The sequence below is a fragment of the Rhinolophus hipposideros genome (genome assembly GCF_964194185.1).
Source record: "Rhinolophus hipposideros genome assembly, chromosome: 9".
In the NCBI taxonomy this organism is placed as follows: domain Eukaryota; kingdom Metazoa; phylum Chordata; class Mammalia; order Chiroptera; family Rhinolophidae; genus Rhinolophus; species Rhinolophus hipposideros.
Window position 1 is genome coordinate 8846908 of NC_138055.1, and position 18301 is coordinate 8865208.

At 55.3% G+C, this 18301-nt stretch overlaps 1 protein-coding gene across 3 annotated transcripts; it reads right to left on the reverse strand.

Annotated features, from left to right (window-relative positions):
* Nucleotides 1-266: 266 nt before the first annotated feature.
* Nucleotides 267-15273, reverse strand: PICK1 (protein interacting with PRKCA 1). 3 transcript variants are annotated; one of them, XM_081058584.1, is made up of 13 exons: nucleotides 15094-15273; nucleotides 14708-14805; nucleotides 13475-13586; nucleotides 11287-11415; nucleotides 8966-9032; nucleotides 7628-7717; nucleotides 5191-5244; nucleotides 4593-4655; nucleotides 3682-3815; nucleotides 3191-3283; nucleotides 2277-2327; nucleotides 1555-1699; nucleotides 267-1057 (listed from the first exon to the last, which is right to left on the reverse strand). In XM_081058584.1, exons 2-13 carry the CDS (start codon nucleotides 14746-14748, stop codon nucleotides 783-785), a joined length of 1254 nt encoding a protein of 417 aa, XP_080914710.1. In that variant the 5' UTR covers nucleotides 14749-14805; nucleotides 15094-15273; the 3' UTR covers nucleotides 267-782. The 3 variants fall into 3 exon arrangements, with proteins under 3 accessions (XP_080914710.1, XP_080914709.1, XP_080914708.1); XM_081058583.1 differs by having other exon boundaries at nucleotides 15041-15273; XM_081058582.1 differs by having other exon boundaries at nucleotides 14944-15273.
* Nucleotides 15274-18301: the final 3028 nt, after the last annotated feature.

Sequence of the window (18301 nt, forward strand, 5' to 3'; positions counted from 1 at the left end):
AGGGTGAGGGAGGGACCTGACAGAGCTGCATTCAAACCCCACTCTGTCCCAATACAGGGAGGCCTGGAGCAAGATACTTCTCTGAGCCTCAGTTTCCCATCTGTGAATGGGGACACCAGTGCTAATTCACAGAGCTGCTGTGAGGAACAGTGGTGTGTATGAAGGGAATGCCAGTAAACCTTGTTGCTCACCCACTCGTGATCAAGGAGGCAGAAGATGGGTATCAAGGGGAGAGGGGGGTCTGAGGCCACTGCAAAGAGCCCGGCTCCATCTGGGTTTGTGTTTATTTAATACAGGCCCAGCCCTTCCCCAGGAAAGGGGCTGAGCTAAGGGAATAAAATAAATAAAGGCCGCCGAGGTGTGAGCGTGGACTGGGGCGGGGCCGACCTGGGGTGAGGTGAGGGTGTACACGAGACACTGTCTACCCCCAGCCCCCCACTCCCAGCGGGTTCCAGGTGGGGCCAGCGGAGGTGCCCACACGGAACGGATCCTGGACTTCCTGCCACCTCCAACCCCTCTTCCTTTCTGCCCTCTCTCCTTCCCAGGGCAGTGGAGACTGAGCTACCTTCTGGCCGGGGAGGTGGGGAAGGAAGGTGGGGGGCCAGTGTCCAGGTGCAGGTCACAGCCGGGGCCTTTCCTGGGCAGGAGCCCGGTTCACTGTGCTAGGACAGAGGAGAAGGGAGGCAGGCGGGCGGCCCAAGCCAGCAGGCCTTTATGCGCCCCGCTCCCATGCTGTCGTCCCCCCACTCACCCTACCCCCCAGTCTGCACCCCGGGGCGCACTCAGGAGTCGCACCAGCTGCCGCCCTTGTCCAGGGGCCCAGCAGCCCCTCGCGCATCCCGGGATGTCTCCCCGGCTGCCGTGTCCTCATCGTCTTCCTCTTCCTCATCCTCCCCATCAGTGAACTCGTCCTGGCTGAGGCCGTAGGCCAGCGTGGTGTGGGCCAGGTCCACCTCGATAGGGAAGACGTCAGCGTCACGCAGCACCGCGTAGCAGTCGTTGTAGTACTTGGACATGGTGGACACGAAGCGCTGCAGCTGGAACACGATGTCCTGGACTGGGGGAGCGGGGGGCGGACAGGCACCAGTGGGCCGTGGCTGCCTGCCTCGTGGACCCTCCAAGCCTCCTGGGCCTGCCTCCCTGCCCTGGGCTTCCCACCGCGCATCTCCCTCAGCCCTCAGGCCCTGGGCCGGGGCAAAGCAAGGGCTGCCCAGCCCTGTACAGACCCAGGTCTCCAGCCCCCAGCTCAGGAAACGGAGGAGGGTGGGTGGGTTGTGGACTGCACCGTGTGGAGCCCACAGGACGTGGACCAGGCCGGGCTCCGGGGAGGTGGGTGTGCTCCTACCAGGGCTCTCCATCCCGGGTCTGACTCAGAGCCCTACGTGGCCTGGCCCTGGGACCTCCGGTTAAGTACTTGTCCTCCCTGCACTCCAGAGTTTTCCCAGCTCTGAAGTGAGAAGGAGATGGCACCCACCCCACCAGACTGAGGACCGTGTGTGGGCAGATGAGGGAGGGCAGGACCTCAGACCCCCAGCGCCCGCCCACGTCCCTCACCATGCTTCTGATCCAGCAGCTCCATCTTCTCTAGCACGTCCTTGCGCATCTGGGAGAAGCGGGCACGGGCCTCCTGACGGCAGCGCAGGATCAGGCGGTACTCGTAGTTGCCTGTGCTCACGCGGTACAGGGGCTCCCCGAGGGCCTGGGGCAGGGAAGCGCACGTCAGGGAGCGTGGCTGGGACGGGGGTCTGCTTTGGGACAGATGGGGCAGGGACGGGCAGGAAGGCTCACAGCCCTGCACTCCATCGCACTTTTTAAAGCGACCAGGGTTCCTCGTTTCTGAGACGCCTGGCATTGCTAGAAGCATTTAGTAGTTTTGTGAAAAAACAAACAAACCAAACTTTTGCTACATTAAATAAATGAACATTTAGTCAGAAGATGGATCTTGGTATCAAAAATATTACAAATTAAAAAAATAAAAAGGCCTCTTAGGAGTGAGGAAAGTCCGTTTCTTCCTCACAAAGTGGGAGTGGGCATGGGGAGCGGTCCCACAGCAAGCCGGCCAGAGGGGCCAGGGTTGGGGTGGATGTCCCCCAATCTCCAGGAACAAGAGCCCAGCCAAGCACCCCCCAGGCCTCTCCTGGGATGGTCTGATCCTCCTGGTGTCCCTGGCAGACCCAGGACATTCTTGGGGAACTGTGAGGCAGGAGGGGGAAGGTTCTACATGCCAAGCCTTTCTGATCCCAGGGCTGTGTCCCCCCTCAGCCCGTGACACTCACAATGCAGCTGTACTCCTCGTCATCCATCTCCTTCACCTTCAGGCAGTACGACTGTGGAGCAGGTGAGGCCAGGCTGTCAGAGTGGCTGAACCTCCTGGATAATAGTCCTGATTTCCCCAGCTCCCCTCCATGCCACACTGCCCCTAAGCCACCCAGGGGAGCAGCCATGCCAGGCCTCCTGGGTCCTGTAGACTCCCGGCTGGGATAAGCTGAGAAACATCAGGGAGAGGCTGGCAACAGTGCTCGGGGCACAGAGGGTGGAGCACGTTATTCAGACTGGCCCTTGCTCAGGGTGGCCCAGGGCCAGGTGGCAGCAGACGGGAGAAGGCACTTATCTGGGAGGGTGGGGAGGACCTGAGGGGCAGCCCATCATTTACCAAACTCAAGTCCCAAGAGATGCTCTGGGAAAAAGGGTTCCATGGTCAAAGGAGCTGGGGAAGACCCTTGTAGACTCCGGCTGCACATGGGCCTATCGAAGGCTCTGAGAAGTCCTGCAGCAGGGGAGCCTTGGCTTGTTTCATAAACATTTTTCCCCAATGCCTTTGACCATAAAATTATTATTTTAAACATAAAATTCATTAACATCCCTTGGTACCCACTTTATAACCATTGACCTAGTCTAACCCATTGTTAAAAGTGACAAAAAAAATCCCAAGGAGTTAGAGCGGTCCAGAGTAAGGGCTCTGGCGCCCCCAGGCTCCCGCCTCCCTGAGGCTCTGAGCAGTTGGGGCAAGATCTAGGCTGCCGCCCACTTCCCCAGTGCCTTCCCAGGGCCTGGTCCCACATCCTCGATCAGACGTGACAGGTTCCAGCCTTGCCCTGCTTGCCATCGTACGGAAGCAGGGCCAATCTCCAGGTGGGCTCTCACCCCCACAGGCCCAACCGTCCCTCCCCAGAGGCTGCAGACCACTCACAAGGTACTCAAACTTCACGTCCAGGTACTTCTTGATGGTGAGGCGAGTGTCTGGGATGGCTTTGTTGAGGTACGTGTTCAGATCCGTCAGCATCTGGAAGGGGAGAGTCAGGAGATGCTTAGCCCCCCATGGGCAGGGGGTCAGGCTGGCCAGGGTGACGAAGAATGGCACTGATGCGTCAGTCCTTTTAGTGGACTCAGACTGTCAGAGCCAAAGGGCGCCCTCAGACGGCCTTGTCAGTCCAAGGACGAGAAGGAAGGCCAGGTCCAGTGCAAGCTACAACTCAGCGGTGGAGCCAGGGCTACAGACCAGCCTGGAGGTCAACTCCAAGGGCCAAGGCGGCGAGATGACTTTCCCACAGCCAGCTGTGCAGGTGACCGAGCAGAACCTGCACACAGGCGTTCCGGCTCCAGGATAGGCTCCTTTCTGCATGACACACTGTCCCCTCTCTCCCCTCACGTGCTGACACACGCGTGCTCGACATGACCTACCGGCTTGATGGTTTTCAGCAGCCGGATGCCGAACTTCTCGATGCTGCGGTGTGCGTCAGCAAACTTCACAAAAGCCTCGCTCGCAGCCGGCTGGGGCTCCCGCACCCCAATCACGGAGAACACGTCCCCAAAGGCTGCGTGACAAGTTTGCCCTGAAAGCTGCCCCTACTTGGCCCTTAACGCAGAAGCCAGGGCAGGGGCATGGCACGCTGGAGGCCAAGGTCTGCACAGGGTGTAGGCCCCAAGACAGAAGTGTCTACACCCCCAAGGAAGCTGGGACTATATTCCAAAGGAACTGGGTCAGCACCCAAGGGAGCTGCTCTATATCCCTGAAGGATCTGGGTTGACACCCCTGAGGGAGCTGGATCTACACCTTGAAGGAGCTGGTCTCCACCACCCTCATTCCCCTGAGTGAGCAGACCCTGGGAGAGGCGAGGCCAGGGCTGGAGGAGATGGCACCGACTGAGGGCAGAGCACCAGTCTGGGAACTGCATGCCGGGTCCCAAGGCCAGCTCTTCCCCTCAGGGGCTCTGCGACCATTTCCCATCTGGGCTTCATATTCCCAACTGTCAAACGGGGTGAACTGTTGCAGCCCTGCCCAGTTGAAGGACTCTGAGAAAATGAGACCACGAAGCAGGAAGGGCCTCGTACAATGTAAGTGGCAGTACAGACAGACGGAATGGTGCCGGGATGGCGACTGTGCCCCTCAGCCCCCAGCACTGCTACCTCCCAGCACCAAAACGCCCAGCCCAAAGCTGGCTCAAGGTCAGCCACAGCAGTGTCTGCCCGAGCACAGGCATGAGGAGGACCCCCGGGAGCAGATCGGCCACACCCTCCCTGTATAGGGGGGCTGAGCCCAGAGAGGCAGGGATTTGCTTGGCGTCATGCAGCAAGTTAGGGGGAGCTCTTACCCCGGTGTGTCTGTGACAGCTCATAAAAGGCCCGTAGGAGGTTCTTGGTGTGTTCTGTCATCCCTGTGGGAGAGATCACACAGAGGGAAACGGGCACGTGGCGGGGACCACACCGGCGCAGGACACGGCCTCTAACCCTCCACGCCATCTGAGGTTGCACTGTTCCTGGGTTTGCTGACTCTTCCCACAGCCCAACTCGGCCCAGGGTTGCAGGCTCAGGCCCAGCCACAACCCCAGCAGACAGGGGAGCCCGGACCCTGCAGGGCAGGACGTGATCAGGCCTCTTAAGGGCTTTACCTCCAGGATAGCATGCCATTCTGGGGACTCTCACTACGTGTACACGTGCTCTTCTCTGCATTTTTATGGGGATGTATTACTTTCATAATCAGAAAAAGTACGTCTTAGACTTTTTCTTTTTTTTAAGAATTCTTAATGGCCAAGGTCCTAGAATTTCATAGGCTGGCATTCCTGCCCCCACGACCACCATCTTTAGTGCAGGTCACTAGAGCCGCACCCCAGGGCAGAGCCAGTGCCAGCCCTTCCTGGATGGGGACATCCCCACCCACCACAGGGCAGCCGCCAGAGATGCGCTGCTTACCTTTGTATAGCTCGGCGGTCCGCTCCAGCTCCTCGAGCCTCTTGACAAGCCCATCTGTGGGGAGCAGAGAGAAGGGGACATCAGCCGGTCTCGGCGAGCCGTGGGGAGAGCCGAGAGAGCCGGGTATCCTAAGCCAGGTTCGAGAGGGCAGAGGCAGATCCCCAAGGAAAAGCGCCTCGAGGTCAGCTGGGTTTACAGGTATTGTGTAAACAGCTCAGCACAGCCAGGAGAGGCAGGGCAGCCCCCAAACAGTCCTGAGACGGCCCCCACCCCCGCGCAGGCTGGGGCACGTCAAAGGTGCAGAGGTGATGATGACATGGGCACTTCTAAAAGTCATGAGTGAAAACGGTTGGGCCTCCCGATGGCCAGCTTAGCAGTCAAGGCCCCCCATACTTCTAACACAAAGCCTGCTGACGGCCAAGGAGGAAGGCAGTCAGGGACAAGCAGGAGGGACGACACGCATGGACAGTAAGTGTAACATAGGCTCAATGCAGCTCCTACCTCAGGAGAAGCAAACATGCTGACACAGAGGGGAGAATGATTTGGGATAGAGACAAATTCAGGAAGGGCTTCAAGGAAGAGCGCGCACTGGGTGGGGCCATCTTCATTTGCTTAACAGGTGCTTATTGAGCACCTACTATGTGTATACACCATGTTAGGCTCCAGGAATGACCCACTGAGTGAGATCTACGTCATGCCCTCTGGGCTCAGTCTAGTAGAGGAGCCAGACAGCGGCCAGGCAATGACTGGCAGTGACAGTGAAGGCTGAAAGGTGAGGGGTGGGGGCAGCTGCCTCAACTCAAGAGCTAGAAATGGGGCAAGTGGATTGCCAGGGCTGAAGCAGGACCCCCAGATTAAGGAGGGACAGGGCAGGGGGCGTTCAGACAAGCTAAGGGCCAGGGTAGTGAGGAGCTGGAACGGGTAGGGCTTCCTCCACTCTGATGGGGTACGCACCCATCTCCCCACTGGGAGCTCCAGCAGCAACTGCAGGCCAGGAGCCTCGTGTAGGTGGCTTCCTCGCCAGGCTGCCCTTAGGCAGGGTCTGGCCTTGAGTTACTGTGCTGTGAGCCACAACCACTCAAGGTTCCCTCTACACATCTCAGTCCTAACTCTATGAGCCTTTGGGGCAGGGATTACTTCCCCCATTTTACAGAGAAAACTGAGGAACAGAGAGGTAAAGCTACTTGCTCAAAGGCACACAGCTGGGGGCTCTCTGAGCCTGCGTGCTCTCTGCCCCCAGTCTCCTGTGTTGACTTGGGTCAGGGTTTTCTGAGCAGGATGGGAGGAGGGGAGTAGCAGAGGCCATGTCTGGGCTTTTTTCTGGGCAAGGAAGGCAGCTGTGTGATTGGCTGTCAGGGAAGGAAGGTTCAGGCTGAGGCATAGGGGAAAGGAGGGAGCACATGAGAGGTCTTTAGGAGGCTTCGGCCACCCGGCTGGCCTCCAGGCCCTGACTCCCCAGAGCCTTGGCGTCTGGCCAGCCTGGCAGAGAGGGAGCCACGTAAGCGCTGTGCTGTTGTTTTTAGCTGGGTCACGGGACATGATGACAGCTTCAGTTTTAGAAACCCTATTTAAGGCTGGGGAAATTGCAAGGTTTAGGGGGAAAAACACAACAACCGGTTCTAATTCCATCTCAACGCGTGGTGACTACAGTAACAGGGATTTATAGACACTGAGAGGCCGAAAATAGCAGCCACCACTTTTGAACACCGTTTGGAACAAGCTCAGACCCCACCCCTATGTCCCAGCCAATGAAGCTGTGTGCCCAGCTGAGCCTACAATTTAGGTAGGTATTTATATCTACCCCCCACATCCACGCAGAGCTACTGCTGTTTATAAACTCAGGCTGGTGACGGTAGGAGCAGAACCAAGAGTTTCACTGGCCACCCTGGGGGGAGAGCGTGTGCACACATGCGTGCGGGTGTGAATGTGTGTGTACATGGCGTTCCCTCTGGGCGAGGCGGGGCAGCCACCTCCAGCCCTGGGCAGGATGGGCTGAGACAAGGGCAGCAGTGCCACCTCCTGGAGGAAGGCAGGGGCAGAAGTGCAGTGCAAGAGCAACGGGCATGCTAGAGCAAGGGGGTGAGATGAGGGCACTGGGTGGAACTGGGGTAGGGGCTGTGGCCTGGTTATGTGAGAGCAGCTGGGCGCAGTGGTGAAGGCACCAGCTCGGGGAGCTGGAAGGAGGCACCTCCCCTGCGGGTCTGTCTCATCTGTGACCTGGGCCTGTGACTCCTTGCTTGGCAGTGGGGGGGACACTGGCTGTAAGAGGCTCACTGACCACTGTGGACGCCAGACAGGCCTTCAGGGACACAAAGAGATGGTAACTATCGCCCCACAGGTGGAGGCCAGGGCAGGGCCAGTGGGACCCACAATGGCTTGGTGGACATCCCCGGCTAAGACCCCCGAAGCCAGAACTGGGTGACAGGAGGGGACTCACCATTGCACAGGATGGCCCGGCTCAGGCCCAGCGCATCTGCGGTCCCCGAACTCATGTTCTCCACCAACCGATGCTTTACCTTCTTTAAAACTGGGACCAGGCGAGAAAGGGGCTCAGTGAGGTGCAGTCTGCACTGGGCCCCCATACTATCCCTGCCCCACCTCATCACAATTCACTGGGGGAGACACCAAGGGCAGAAGGGGCCGATGTGGGGCTTCGTGTGAAGTGTGGAGTGTGCCAATGGGGGTGCTGGGCCCTGCCCTATTCACTGTCTACTTCAGGGAGGTGTGGGAGCCTGGAAGGAGGTAATGATGTAAAGCGCTTAGCCAAGAGCCAGGTACTCCAGGTGGCTGCTGGCCATCCCAGAGCCCTGATGCCACAGGCTCGACACCGGAGCAGGTAAACCAGGGAGCATCTCTTCCCCACCTCTTTCACATCAGGCCTGGGGCGCGCCGTACAAGGCGGCAGAGTAACCATCAAGGGCAGCTACCCTTGGAGCCCAGGCTCAGTTATTGTACATGTGGTTGCATACTTAGTCTTAGGAGGGGGACTGGCGTGGGACCAAGGGGTTTTAGATGAAGAACCCCAGGAAAGACTCAGTCTGCCCTGGGCCTCTTTCCTTGAAAACCAAGAGGTAGCTCTGGCCTTGGGTATCAGAAAAGGATGCTGGACTCGGCCTAGAGATCTCCCTGTGCGTTCCCCTGGGGACACAGAGCCCTCTCGGGGTCCCAGGCCTTGTCTGTAATGAGGTGGCTGGTCCAGGGCACTTCCACCGCTGTCCAGCTCGAGTCTTCAAGTTTCCATAGAACCAAGGCCCAGCCCCTACAGCAGCAGGCACCTTGTCCCAGGGCATGCTGGGGAGAGGAGCTGGCCTGTGACCCTCTGCCGAAGGCCCGAGGTCCAGTTCAGACCTCGAGATTTCCTGGGAGGTTCTAGGTGAGAGAAGGGCCCTAGGTGGAGTGGGGGTGTGCAGGTGAGCCCGAGGTGCCTGGCCAGGGTAGTTCCAGTCAGAAGGTGAGTGCCTGGGCTCTGGTAAGCTGAAGGGCTGCCTTACAAAGGACAACCCTAGGACACTAAGGTCTCAGAGAAAAGGGCTGGGAGTAGGTGCGGGGTGAAACAGGGGCAATGAGAAACCAGAGACAGGTCCCTAGGAACAGCTACAGGGACGGCACCCCTGGGTCGTCCCCCCACTCCCCAGCTCCTCCACCCTGTAGATTGGCTTGGTCACAAAAGCCAGAGAGCACAGCCACGAAACTACTGACGCACTGTTATCAAGAGGCAGACCAGGGGCTGTGGGCTCCTGGGGCCACTGCACGCCACCGCTCTGGCACAGCTTACCAATGTCCAGGGACATGCCCTGCTTGGGGTCCGCCTGCAGCTTGTTGTAGTGGATAGTCACCTCCCCCTGGAAAAGCAGGACAGGCAGAGGTGAGATGGAGTCTCCTGGACAACCAGCCCCTGGAATCTGTGGTCATGAGAGAATCCTGAGCTCCAGGAAGGGGCCAGAGCATGAGGAATTCAGCCCTATCGGGCTGAGGGCTGTGACAGGGTCCTGCGCTGTGGCTGTTCTGTTCCCAGGTCCCTAGGCCTTGGGGAATCAAGAAGGGGACAAGGGCAGACATGGACCCTGCTGTGCCAGAGCTCACAGCCTGGCAGTCTCTGAGGTCCTGTGCTCCAGCCACATCAGGTCCCCTGCCCTCCCCCACACCACGCCGCACTGCAAACCTTTGCTACATCATGTGCCCCCACATAGAGCATCTTCTCCTGCACCCTAAATCATCCCCTTCCTCAGGGTCCTTCCGCTCACTCAGAGAACAGGGCTGAGCACTTTCGCGGTGCCGGGCGCTGGGATGCCAAGGAGCAGGGGCCCAGGGCCCAGGCCAGCAGGAGGGCCCATGCGGACCAGCAAGTCCCACAGTCGAGCCCTGGTAGTGACTGGAAGACAGGTGCTGGCTTCTCCCAAGAAGCCTTCCCTGACCACGTGAGGCCACTACGGTCACTCTGTCCTTGCAATCCTAAGACCCTTCAACTTGGGACCGAATCCATTCGAATACAAGACAGGATTTCAAAATGGAGTCCTGAAGGGAAATCAAAACGACCCGATGTGCTCAGAGTCAGGGGTGGATGCAGGAGGCTCCCTCGGGAGGCAGCACATGAGCTGGGGGCCACCACAAATAGCAGTTGAGGGGAAGGGAAGAGGCACCACCGCAGGGGTCAGCCCTGGGTGCCTGTCCAGCTGTGCGACCACAAGCAAACTCCTTCAGCTCCCTCGGGGCACCAGCAAAACAGGGACAATATCCCTGCCTGGCACCCAAACAGGAGTGCAGGGACATCCCTGTGTCAATGTCAAGGCTGTGCATACCCATGAGGGGCTCCTGTCCGCGAGGGAAACACCAGGGGCTGGCGCGAGGCAGGACAGGGAGGGTCCTGATGAGCAGCGATGTGAGGGGGCAAGGGGAGGACCCAGAAAGGCGCGCACACCCCAGTTCTGAACCAGAATGAAAAACACTGCCCACCCCTTTCCATGATGGGCTCCTCCACCCAAACAGGTCCAGCAAAACCCAGACCAGGTGGAGTGGTGTCTGGGCCCTAAACGAACGCTGTCACTTCCTTTTATACAACAGAGCCCTAAACCCCCATCTGTCCCACGGCTAACGGAGCTAGAGTAGGAGAAACTATGGGATTGGACTCTGCGCCCTAAGGAGGGAGAGTGATGGGCTGATGCAGGGGTAGAACAGGATAATAAAGGGGAGAAGGCGGGGAAGGCGCTGGCCCTGGACTAAGGCCAGAAAGAGGGGCTGTTGGCATCAGGTCTTTAAGACACAGAAGATGGAGGGGCAGGGAGGTGAGGTTTGGATGCAGGGGCTGAGGGCGCTAAAACGCTTGGCCAGGCTCAATTTCCAGTTGGGAACCTTGACTCTCAGACTTTTAAATTATCCTACTGCTTTGCAACTCCTTCACTATTGGTTTCCCAAGAGTTACTAGCAGCAAATCTCTGGGAAATGACAAAAGGGCTACACGCTTGTGCCTACGAGGGGCAGGGATGCCACCTGGGATTCGGGAGCAGCCTTGGCCTAGAGCCGCTGGGGGAGGGGGCAGGGAGCAGGTAGCGCGTGACTGTGATCTACAGAACAGAAGACCAGCAGCTGTACCGGGAGCTGCCCCAGAGTCAAGAGGCATTCCTGGGGGTCTGTGAGTCCAGGGGGCCCCACTGGACTGGAGGTTCCTACAGGGATGGGCAAGACGGGCTCCTCTTTCCCTCTTGCCCCCTCCCAGGCCCAGCATGGCTCAGCTGACATCTATTAGGTATCTATGACCCAGATAAGTTCACCTTGGACGTCTAGCTTCAGTTCCAGCCCTAACTGGAGAAACACTGGCTCTCCCTGAGGCGTGGTTCCGAGTCTGATAGTTTCCCTGAGAGCCTGAGGACAGGGACCTTTCAGTCTTGGTGTCTACTCTCTGGCCAAGGCTCAGCACGAGGCCTGGAGCATAATTAATATCTACTGAACAAAAGCAGGAGAAACTGAGGGAGGCTGGGGCGTGAGCCAGACCCTGATGCTCTGTGGAGGGGAGCGTCAGGCCTGCTGGAGCCTCGGGCAGGTTGGAGGTCTCAGAAGTGGCTTTCCTGACTCAAGGCCCTCCCCCCCCAGCAGCCTTACCTTCACTTCCTGAATCATCTTTGCTACTTCCACCTTAGTTTTGCCTTTGATTGACCTGCCATTGACACCAGTGATCTCATCGCCAGCTGCCACAGTGCCGTCCAGGGCTGCCGGGGTGTTGTCAAATACCTGGGGGTGCATAAGGAGGGTGGGGTGGGGGAGGAAAGGGAGAACTGAGACACATCTGGCAGGAGACAGTCATTCCCTCCACCCCGACCAACATCCGGCTCTGTCCTGGCCGCTACCCAGAGCAGGGAGAGATGCCTGAGCAGACAGAAATGCATCGCCCCACATTCTTGGGGAGGGGGAGAGAAGGAAGACAGACGGTCAATGCGAACTGATGAGGCTTTCCTTTTCTAATGTCAAATACACCAAACCTCACACATCCATCTGAGCGTTTGCTCCTCCAAAGTCATTTCTTTAATAGATTTGACCAACAATGCTGCTCTGAGCTGAGTGATTCTGAGTTAGCCAAAAGTGACAAAATAACTACATTGGGAAGATGTGGTATGAAGAAGCAGAGTGGTTTTGGAAGAGCCAGGCTAAACAGGAACATGGCAAGGAGGCCAGGCCTGGGGGAGGCCTCCCTGACACCTCCTGGGCTGGAAGAGGCCAAATCACTCATGAAGGCAGCACCCTGAGCAGCCAAGACGAGGTTCCAGGAATCTCCGTCTTCCAGGCCGGGAAGCGACTCCTTTGCAAGATCCTCAGAGACCAAAATTTCCCTATCTGCCACCAACAGCTACTTAGCTGTTAGAACAGGTCAGAACAGGGTGGAATCCAGGTCAAGTTTGAGCATACTAGGTCAGACAATTAAGTTCACGAACTCATCCTATAAAAAGTACTACATATCTCATTGCTGAATATCACTACGATCACCTTCGAAGTCCTCCCCTTGGGAAGCTGTGCACTGACGCCAGCGCCTGGTCCACCCTCCAAAGCAATTTTGGAACTCTTTTACTGGAATGGCCATCAGAGCTGTTGTATTACCCTTGAGGTCCTGAATGTCATCAAAATGTCTTCCTTTCCATATTTCCTTTATCTTCGGGTAAAGAAAGAAGTCATTGGGGGCCAGACCAGGTGAGTAGGGAGGGTGTTCCAATACAGTTATTTGTTTACTGGCTAAAAACTCCCTCACAGACAGTGCCCTATGAGCTGGTACACTGTCGTGATGTAAGAGCTGTGAATTGTTGGTGAAAAGTTCAGGTCGTCTAACTTTTTCACGCAGCCTTTTCACCACTTCCAAATAGTAAACTTGGTTGACTGTTTGTCCAGTTGGTACAAATTCATAATGAAGAATCCCTCTGATATCAAAGAAGGTTAGCAACCTCGTTGCAACAAGTTCGCGAACTTAATTGTCACACCTCAGATGTCCAAGGTTGGCAAGCTTCCTTCCAAGGCTACAGAAAAAAGGTCACTGCCTGTCTCCACTCCTGAGTCACAGCTGACAGAATATCACCAGTGCAGCTTCCTCTACAAGGGACCACAAAATTCTTCACTACCACTGGCAGTTCATCTGGGAAAGCGAACAACTGCCATAAAAGTAGTAGCAGCTACTATTTAACGAGTGCTTATTAAGTACCGGGCATTATATCATGGCATTTTGTTAATCATAACAAGCCGAAGATGCTCATATCTACATATTTTATATCCCCACTTTCCAGGTGAGGAAACTGAGGCCCAGAGAGGGTAAGTAACTTGCTAATAAGCAGGGAAGCTTACATTTGAACTCAGGCCAATGGCATTTCAGTCTTTTAGTTTTTCCACTACACTTCACTTGTGCTAGTACAAAAAGCTGGTGCTTTTGTTGATTCGTTCAAGATATTTTTCTTGAAGTCGTAGTATGTCAGGCCTTACACTAGGTGCTGATTAAAAAACAACCTGGGATCCTGCCTCAGGCACAAAGAATCTGAAAAAGCAGCTAGATATAAAACAACTAAAGAGCAAACCCATGATTACAGGTGGTGATGAGGACTGAGAAGAAAAGGAACATACTGGAATAACAAAGAGAAACCAGGGCAGCCCTACCGAGAAGGGGTGGTCAGGAGGCCTCTTAGGAGGTCAGACCTCCAGAACGCAAAGGAGCCAGCTGTACAGAGGCGAGAAAGGAGCTGCCTGTGTCATGCCCAAGGAGGGAGGTGGCTTGCTCTCTCCAGGACCTCACCCCCACCTCCAAAGCACCCAATACCTGGACAATATAGAGGCAGGGACAGTACTGGGCCCCTCCTCCAATGCTGATCCCGATCAGGTTCTGAGCATCCTTCTGCAAGGTCACCTTGCCAGGCACAGTAGGGATTCCACTGGAAAGAGAAGCACAAGAGGCTGAGTCCCCCGGAGGAAGGATGACTGGCCAGGCTTGGGAAGGGGACAGGCCGCCTAAAACCCCAAAAAGAAGCTCCAAATGCTGCACAGCCTTTTCTCTTTCTCATTTGGCCAGAGAGACAGCGTTTTGTGCTGGAATGTGCACAGCTCTTGGAGTCACAGAGATGTGGGACCTCATCCCAGCTCTGCCATTAATCAACTATGGGACTTGGGTAAGTCATCTTCTTTGTAGCTCAGTCTCCTCATCCATAAAATGGTATGGAAAAAATGGCTACTTCATCCAAGTTATTGTAAGAAGTGCACAGAAGGCACTTCCCAACAACCCAGCCCGTATCAGGCACTCCATAAAAATAGGTCCCCCTTCCTTTACTTCATTCTACCTCTGAGGTTTGAGTCAGACTCTGTCCTTGTCACCTTCTCAGGCACATATGGAATGTTATGTCCACCTCCTCTGGGAAGTCTTCTCCTGCTAAACTATCCAACACCTATCTCTCAGTTACCCTTCTCAATCACCTCTCAATTTTCACTATAAATTAGCACTTGCTTATGTTTTGTGGTAAATACTCTAATTCATTCACTTTTTCACGTAACAAACATTTGCTAACAACCTACTTGCTGTCAAGCACCTTATAAAGTGCTGAGAACACAAAAAGGCACTGGACCCAGTCCTTGCTCTGAAGGAGAATATATTCTAATGAGATTAACTTAATTTTTGAAAACGTGTCCCACTAATCATCTACAGTGGGGAGGACAGTATGTTTACGACATTTCTATTCATTCTTTGAAACCTGGCTCAATTGCCACCTCCTCGGTGAAGCCTTCCCTGAACACCCCTACATAGGCACTGCTCCATCTGCTCTGCTCTCCTTGTAGCCAGGTGCTTCTCCATTAAGGCCCTATGGTCCTGAATGGTAGTTATCTGTTGAGGTGTCCACAGTCCCATACAGACGGTGAGCTCCTGGAAGGGAAGGGTCGGTTCTGCTACACTACAAAACCTAATCCACCGCTGAAAAGCAAGGGTCGGTGGAACTGGCAAGTCTGGGATCTGGGGAACCTGGGGCGCCTACACTTTTGGGACTTGGGGGAACAAAATACTCACAGTTTATCCTCTTCGATATCATAATCCAAATCTGCAAACATGGCTCGGAGAGTTGAAGTGGGCTGGCTAATTGCCCAGCTCCGCAGGGGAATAAGGAACTGGATCCGGGAGAGAAAGGAGCATAGGATTTAGGGTCCCCAAGTGCCAAGATGTCAACCCCAAACCTGGCGATCCAGGCCCTCCCACCCCCCTCTGGACCGTAGGTAATCCCTGTCGAGTGGGTAGGTGATTCTTACTAGGTATGGGGGGGGGGCCCAGGCCAGGGCGCTGGGTTCAGATCCCAGATCTCTCCCCCGGGTCTTCAGGCACTTGGGGGCTGCCTCTGTCGCTCACCGGAAACGTCGGTCCCACAGCCGGGTCCCGGCCAGGCTGGCACCTGAACCCACCTGCCGTTCCACCTGTCGGCGGCCGTGACTGTCGCGTCACTTCCGTCAGGACACGGAAGTCCCGCCTTCCCCCCCAGGGTAGTTACCCCAGTCCCTGCAAGCAACTCTTCCCTCCCTGGCTCCCGGGACTCCCAGAACCAGGAAAGAGAACAAGTATTGACGGAAGCTCGCCGTTAGCATGAGAAAGCGGAAACAGAGGAAAGGTCTGGACAGTCTGACAGCGCTCAACCCCGCCCCTTGTCCTGTGGCTGCCGCCATCTTCGTGAGGGCAAGGTTCTTCCCAGATTCCTCAGCGGGAAGCTGAGGACCACTGGCCCGGTGGTTGCCGTGGCAACGGAAGCATCCTGGGTGGGGAAACTTCCGGCGAAGTCCAATGGCCTACAAACCCTTCCACATTTTCAGCACCCTGTCCTAGGGTATTACTATTAATGGCATGTCATGTCGGAGCCAGCCTAATCCCATTTTTGCAGACCAGGAAACTAAGTGCCAGGGAGGGAAAGGGATTCTGTCCGGAGCCAACTGCAGTTGGTATAAGATCCAAGATCCAGATCTTGACTTTCAGACTCTGACACCTAATGCAGTGCCCTTTTAACAGCTGCATACCTATGTTATCGTTAATAGCAGGGTCTGCTATTAACGACACCTTGGACAAGTTACCTCTTCTTTACATGCCTCCTTTCCCTATATGCAATCTAAGAGTATTGAGGTAGGGATGCTTTCTCTGGTATTTGGTGAAAGGTTTCTCACACCCCATGTCCTTTGTTAGCCCTCAGGAGCAGCTCCTCTGGGGTCTCACTGAGGGCCAGGAAATGCCATCAGTGCTTCACAGCCCACGAGTTCGAATCTCATCTCCCTGCCAACCTCTGCAGCCACTGCTATTGTATAAAGTGGGTTCCCTAAAGGGGGTTGGTGCTCGCAGAGCCACGGCCTTGGCATCGATCTCGTCCAGGGAGCATGGGCCTAGGCCTGTCCAGCTTCCTTCCCTAGCTGCCCCAGGGGCTTTGGAGGAAAGAGAGAATCACAAAAAATGATTATCTGCACATCCCATAGCCTAATGGGACCCCCACCTACCTCCTCCTTAGGGAGTTAATCTGAGTCACAGCAGATGTTCAGAATGCCACAATAGCAAAAACTGTCCCACGTACCCACTGCTCTTCAGTTCAGATCACTTCCATGGGATTTTAAAGTTCACCACAGCCTTGTGAGAGGAGAACAAGTATTGTCAGCTCCACTCTGCAGGTAAGGACACTGAGGCTCAGGGAAACAGCTTCCCCTTGTGTCACAGGTGGTCCTAGGCAGAGCTAGGGCTGGAACCTCCAAACCCTGTTTGCAGGCCAGAATTTCGCTTTTAAAAAGCAGCAGCCTCCAGACCCAGATACTTTCACAGGGGCTGTGGCTCTCCCACCACACAATAGCCCTAGCTCAAGCCCAGACATTGCCATTTTGTAGCTGGGGGATCTTGGGCAAGTCACTGCATGACTCTGAGCTTCGGGTACCTGTAAACCGGGGACAGCGATCCTCTCAACAGGTACTTGTGAAGGTCAAGATAAAAAGGAGAAACAGGTGTGAGTGCTTTGCAAACAATTCACATGGCACAGATGTCACTCAGGCCTCTTGACCCCTACCTACTCAGGACCCTCTTCTCAGGTGAGGGCAAGATGCCCAGACCCTTCTTGTTTGCTTTATCTTCTCTATCTTCTGACCCAGCTCTATCTAATCCACCTCTTCTGGGAAGTTTTACCAGACAATCCCAGCTCACAAAGCTGCCCCTTTTTCTGAGCTCCTAAAACAGTTGTTATTTAGATTGTTCACTTGAAAATTAATTTTGTATTGCCTTGGGAAATCCTGCCTGGCTTCCCTGAGCCATTAACTATTACATGCTTGTATTTTGTCTGGGGAAGCTTTTTCTCCTTTAAAATTAGGACCTAGGGCTCATATCTTGACAAATTGTAACCTGCTTCTCCCTGTCTCTCTTCTTCATGCGTGCCCTGTCTATACTGACTTTATACTCCCTGGCATTCATACCTTCCATAGGACGCTAAAAATCCATCAATAAGTGTCACTGTAACAAGAAAAAGAAAATCAGATTGCTTTGTAACGCCTGTTAGAGTGAAAGTATCATGACCCACTTTATATTTGTCAGTGGAGGGGGTATCCTGGGTCAGCTCACACAGCGTGGAACCTGTTCCAGCCAATTAAGGGGGTGAAGTTGGGACCATGAATGTATTTGAGGGGAAAGAAAGTTGGAGTACCATGTTCCATCACCAAAGTAATCAATTCTTGTATCCCCAGCCGGATAGGAAGTGCTTGGGGGCAGGTCTTGCCCTTCTCTGCATCTTGCACAGACTTGACACACATACCTGGCTGCGGATGAAGTGCATAGAAATAGCTGTGGCTTTATATGAGATGGGACGGTCCCTGAGCCCTGGAGGAGAGGACATAGATGGGCAGAGAGGGAACGAGATGATGAGGGCCTGAACCTGGACAATGGCAGTGGCCTGAGCTTCCCCCATGGGGCTGGAATCACGAAGGATAGGTCCTGAATTTTGGAATTTCAGTTTTCAGCAAACAGCAACCTCCAATCTAGGAGTTTCGACCTAGCCTGCAGCTCTGCCACCCCAGGACGACCCCAGACCAAATCCGAGCTCTGCTAGTTTGTAGCGGGGGGATGGTGGGCCAATTGCCCTTTTCCTCTGAGCCTCAGGTGTGTGTAGAATGGGGATGATGCCTCCCCAGATAGGAGTTATAAAGACGAAACTAAAAGGGAAAAGCGAGTCTGAAAGTGCTTTGTGAGTGATTCACTTGGCACAGATGTCAGAGGTTTTTACTGTCACTCCTCATTGTGATCATTTTGCCTGACTGCTTCAGAGGGCTGGGCGTCGGACACACCTAAAGGGCCGGTGCATGCTCAGGGCCCTGCATCAGACTCATCTGGGAAGCGTCTTACGTGCAGATTCCTGGGCTCTGTCGCAAACCTATTGGATCCATCTCTGGGGAAGGAGGATTTTCACAAAGCTCCATGGGCCACTTCATTGCTGACTGCCACGGACGGCTGTCTCGGGCTCAGGATGTACAGCGTCTGTGCAGCCGGTGGGCCTGTTCCTCCTGAGGGTGAGGCCTCTGGTGCCAAGAATCCCTGCCCCAGAGTCCTCACATGAGGAGGAGCCAAAGGCCCGGGAAGGCTTCCTGGAGGATGCGACCTCTCCGC